Source organism: Salminus brasiliensis, chromosome 10 (assembly GCF_030463535.1).
Source record: "Salminus brasiliensis chromosome 10, fSalBra1.hap2, whole genome shotgun sequence".
Classification (NCBI taxonomy): domain Eukaryota; kingdom Metazoa; phylum Chordata; class Actinopteri; order Characiformes; family Bryconidae; genus Salminus; species Salminus brasiliensis.
This window is the reverse complement of record NC_132887.1, coordinates 41,546,850-41,551,849: the sequence shown is the minus strand read 5'-3', so window position 1 is coordinate 41,551,849 and position 5,000 is coordinate 41,546,850. Positions and strand designations below refer to the sequence as shown.

The following is a 5,000-nucleotide window of genomic DNA, read 5'->3' as shown; positions in this document are numbered from 1 at the left end:
GAGGAGTTGGGGAGTTGGAGATGATGAGGTAGGATGGTAATCATCATCCAACATCCTGACCAGAAGAAACAATGAGCAGGTGTCCCAATACTTTTGTCCATATAGTGTACATCATAGGCCCAGCGTCTGCTAAATGCCGTAAATGTAAATGTAAAATGTACTGGATTAGTCGTGTGTGTGTGTGTGTGTGTGTTGCTAATGCTCTCCCACACATCAAGCACCTTCATCATTCCTGTGTGTGTGACACACACACCACTCATTCACTAAAACTCTCTCCTGTGTGTGTGTGTGTGTGTGTGTTTTGAACAAGGGAGAACCTGAACTCACTTTTATTACAGCTCTTTTCATCTTGCGTGTGAAGCAGCTGTGTCCGTGCGGGACTGGAAGAGTCCACCTCCCCCCGTGACTCGTCTGGTCAGAAACTGAACCCAGTGACCGGACGCCTAACAGACGCCTGTGCCGGCCAACATCGCTTAAGTGTGATGAGGGGAGAGAGCGCCCTCTACCCACCCGGAGAGAGATCACGGCCTATTGTGCTTCCTCCGACCCCGAACGCTGATGGTAAAGCAGCGTGACTCAGGATTCGAGCTTGAAGATGCTGTTTATTAAAATTCTTCTTATTAAAATAATAATGTTTATTAAAATTCTTATAATTCTTCTTATTATTAAAATTCTCCTTAGTGTTTGCAGGGGCTCCTGGTTCCTTGCCAGTCCCACCTCGTTCTCCTTGTCAGGGGCTGCATATTGTTCATATGTTCAGCCTTCGGTTCATGCAGTCTTTGTCAGGTCCTGTGCTGGATGCGCACAGTTGTCTTCATGGCTCAGTGTGTAAAGTGTTTCCCTCAAGTCTTCAAGTCTTCGTGTTCCTGCTCAGCTCAGTCTGCCACTCTGCTTTTTGCTTTAGTTATAATAATAGTTCCTGCTTCCCTGAATCTGCTTCCTGCTTCCCTGAATCTGCTTCCTGCTTCCCTGTGTCAGTTTGGTAGTTTTGTAGTTCTGAGTTCTTGTAAATAAAGAGAAGCTTGCATCTTTGACCTCCTTAGGGGTTAGGGTTAAAGGTTAGGGGTTAGGGTTAAAGGTTAGGGGTTAGGGGTAAAGGTTAGGGGTTAGGGTTAAAGGTTAGGGATTAGGGTTAAGGGTAAAGGTTAGGGGTTAGGGTTGGGGTAAAGGTTAGGGGTTAGGGGTAAAGGTTAGGGGTTAGGGGTAAAGGTTAGGGGTTAGGGTTAAGGGTAAAGGTTAGGGGTTAGGGGTAAAGGTTAGGGGTTAGGGTTAAAGGTTAGGGATTAGGGTTAAGGGTAAAGGTTAGGGGTTAGGGGTAAAGGTTAGGGGTTAGGGTTAAAGGTTAGGGATTAGGGTTAAGGGTAAAGGTTAGGGGTTAGGGTTGGGGTAAAGGTTAGGGGTTAGGGGTAAAGGTTAGGGGTTAGGGGTAAAGGTTCTTTTCTCTCCTCTGATGGACGTGTGATGAAAAGCTTCACCTGGACACTCCTGAGATTTTAATGAACTGTTCCATCACGCTCTTCAGCGTCTGTCCTGAATTTTAATGAGCTTCCGGAGCCCCGCACTCATGTCCTTCAGTCGTATGTTAATACAAATTAAAAACATTCATTTCTAAATTCAAATGACTATAGAACCAGAAACACGACCTGGTCTCCGCCTGGAGAACCGAACTCCCCTTTCCATTCGCTGCCCTTCAGAACCCTTACAACAGCTTAGAACAGCTTAGATAGCTAGATACTGAAAGAGTAAAGGAGTGAAACTGTGAAGGAGTGAGAGAGTGAAACTGTGAAAGAGTGAGAGTGAAGGAGTGAGAGTAAAAGAGTGAAGGAGTGAGAGAGTGAAACTGTGAAAGATTGAGAGTGAAGAGTGAGAGTAAAAGAGTGAAGGAGCGAGACAGGGAAGGAGTGAGAGAGTGAAAGAGTGAAGGATTGAGAGTAAAAGAGTGAATTAGTGAAAGAGTGAAGGAGTGAGAGTAAAAGAGTGAAGAAGTGAGGCAGGAAGGAGTGAGAGAGTAAAAGAGTGAATGAGTGAAGGAGTGAGAGAGTGAAATTGGGAAGGAGAGAGTGAAGGAGTCAGAGTAAAAGAGTGAAGGAGTGAAAGTGAAGGAGTGAGGGTGAAAGAGTGAAGGAGTGAGAGAGTGAAGGAGTGAGGGTAAAAGAGTGAAGGAGTGAAAGAGTGAGAGAGTGAAGGAGTCAGAGTAAAAGAGTGAAGGAGTGAAGGAGTGAGAGAGTGAAGGAGTGAGAGAGTGAAAGAGTGAAGGAGTGAGAGTAAAAGAGTGAATGCGTGAAAGAGTGAAGGAGTGAGAGAGTGAAGGAGTCAGAGTAAAAGAGTGAAGGAGTGAAAGAGTGAGAGTGAAGGAGTGAAGTTGTTTACCTCCAGAGTGAGCTCTCTGTGACGGTGCCGAGGTTAAAGTCAAACAGTTTGGTCAGAATCAGGATCACCTGAAACACAAACACACCAACATTAACAAATCACTGCCTGTCCACACACACACACACACACACACACACACACACACACTGGCCTGCAGCACTGGCTGTAATGCAGTGGATAAATGATGGAATACGTGCGGCGCGGCGAGTGCAGATTGATGGAGGAAAATATCAGGAGTGAGTTTTATTATCTGGAGATGATGCTCAGCTCAGCCTGATGGAGGTAATGATGATCAGGGACAACACACACATATTCACACACACACACACACACACACTCGCACACACTCACAGCAGCACTCAAGCTGTCAGATGTCACACAGAAATACGGCGGGAAAGCGTTTGGAGTACGCATTTGTAAACAACAACAACTAACAAACATCTGTCCTGCTTAGTGTCCTGCAGCCGGCCCAGAACCGCTACTCATTACCTTCATTCAGAACCTGCAGAACCGCCTAAAACTGTAATCGAGAACCTTCACTGTGCTCTAATCCTTATGAGTGAACTACATTCAGGTCCATAAGTATTTGGACAATGCTTTGCCAGGTCAGCTGACGCTTTATTCTCCTCAGTGAGAGAAAAGCTGCTTAGCTTGGTCAGGGTCAGGTGACGGAGTCAGCTGGGTCGGGGTCAGGTGACGGGGTCAGGTGACGGGGTCAGCTGGGTCAGGGTCAGGTGACGGGGTCAGCTGGTTGGGGTCAGGTGACTCGGCCATTTAAGGATATTCCACTCCTTTGCCTTATGGGTACGTTGGGCTCTTGGGTTGCCTCATGGTACGCTTTGGGTGAATACTCATCTGCACAGTGAGGTGCTGTCCTATCACCTATGAGCTCTATGCCGGCTTCTATCAGCAGAACCTCATCAATAAACACCAGTGACCCGGTCCCACTTACCATAACACAGCCTCCACCATGTTTGACAGATGTGGTATTCTTCAGATGAACTCTGACCTGAACAGATCTGACCTCTCTGTTCCTGATCTTGAGGTGAACCTCTGTGTTTACACTTGTGAAGTGTCTCCAGGTTGTGACTTTGACAGTGATATGCCCTCCTCCTCCAGATTCAGCTGGGTCTTTTGGTGTTGCTGAGATCTCCAAAGCTGAATCTGCCTTCTTTGTAGAATGAACAGATTGTGGATTTGGACACTCCTAAAGTTTCTGCTTCTGTTTCACCTTCTACACCCTCATCATCATCACTTTAAACCGTCAATGAACTGCCACCAAGTACCAATTCAACTCAGCTCCAGACCTTAAATCAGTCCACTGTCCAATTACATTTGAGCTGAGTCTCAGTAACTGTCTGAATACTTCTGGACCTGGTGTTCAGGTTTGTTCAGACGTTTTAGAACATTGGGTTTGATTTCACACACCATTGTGTGTGTGTGTGTATGTATCTGTGCATGTGTTTGTGTGTGTGTGTGTGTGTAACCTTTACCCAGACGACAACATGACTCCGACTGAGACGACTTCATCTGAGGTTAATTAACCAATCAGGAAAGGAGACAGTATTAGCATATTAAAATGCAGAGCAGGACCTGAGTCAGAATCAGTGAGCTCTCTGATTGGGTCAAATTATCTAATACCCCTCTCTAATCACATCTACAGAGAGAGAGAGAGAGAGAGAGAGAGAGAAAGAGAGAGAGAGAGAGAGACAGCGGGAGAGAGAGAGCGAGAGGGAGAGAGACTGTGTGCTCTGTGTGTGAATATGAATATAAGTATCAGTGTGAAACTGTAGGACCCCTGCGAGTCTCAGTGGGGTTAATGAGATGCGCTGGGGTTTAATGAGATGCGTGGGGGTTTAATGAGATGTATTGTGCAGATTTAATTACATTTGCATGTGAATGGGGGTCTGGCGGGTTTGATCAGTGCCTGATCAGTGTGTGTTCTGAGTGTTAAGACATGAATGACCTTTTTTCATACACACACTCTCTCTCTCTCTCTCTCTCTCTCTCTCTCACACACACACACACACACACACACACACACACACACACACACACACACACTCTCATACACACACATGCACATGGTTTGCTGTAATTTCCCTTTTCATTCTGTTCTGTCTTTTTTGCAGTACAGGTGCAGTATATTACCTGTGTGAGTGTGTGTGTGTGTGTGTGTTCATAGCTGTAATGAAGCTGCTAGGTGTTTAATGAGGTTCCAGCAGGAGAATGGAATGAGGTTTGGACATGTAGAACACAAACCATAGAATCCCGGAGAGTCAGAGTCACAGACACTCGCTATCACACCCTGAGGATCATCAGGAGCTGCACGCAGACCAGAGCAAACTGGCCAAGCCGTTCCTCCGTTCTAGCAGCGGGGGACGCGTCAGGAACCGCTGCTGATTCCAAGGAGTTTAAGAGCTTTGAGAATTCTCCACATGATTATGTCACCAAGGAGAGCTCCAGTGTGGTCCAGTACAGCGAGCTGTTGTGCTGATTAATGGTTTTAAAAAGATCACTTTGTAAACTGTGTGTATGTGTGTGTGTGTGTGTGTGTGTGTGTTTTGGAATGAGGGAAATTTAAATCTCTGCTCTCAAATCTGCACCCAGAAACACCCAGAGGTGCAGTT

At 46.2% G+C, this 5,000-nt stretch overlaps 1 protein-coding gene across 4 annotated transcripts in view; it reads right to left on the bottom strand.

Moving 5' to 3' along the window:
- sorcs3b (sortilin related VPS10 domain containing receptor 3b) overlaps positions 1–5,000 on the bottom strand; it is a 60,869-nt gene that overhangs the window by 37,842 nt on the left and 18,027 nt on the right. For 3 of the 4 annotated variants that reach the window (XM_072690174.1, XM_072690175.1, XM_072690176.1), the window contains exon 2: positions 2,371–2,438. In XM_072690174.1, the coding sequence (XP_072546275.1) occupies positions 2,371–2,438 (68 nt within the window). Of the gene's footprint in view, positions 1–327; positions 406–2,370; positions 2,439–5,000 lie in introns of those variants that run through there. The other variant, XM_072690177.1, reaches the window with a different exon arrangement.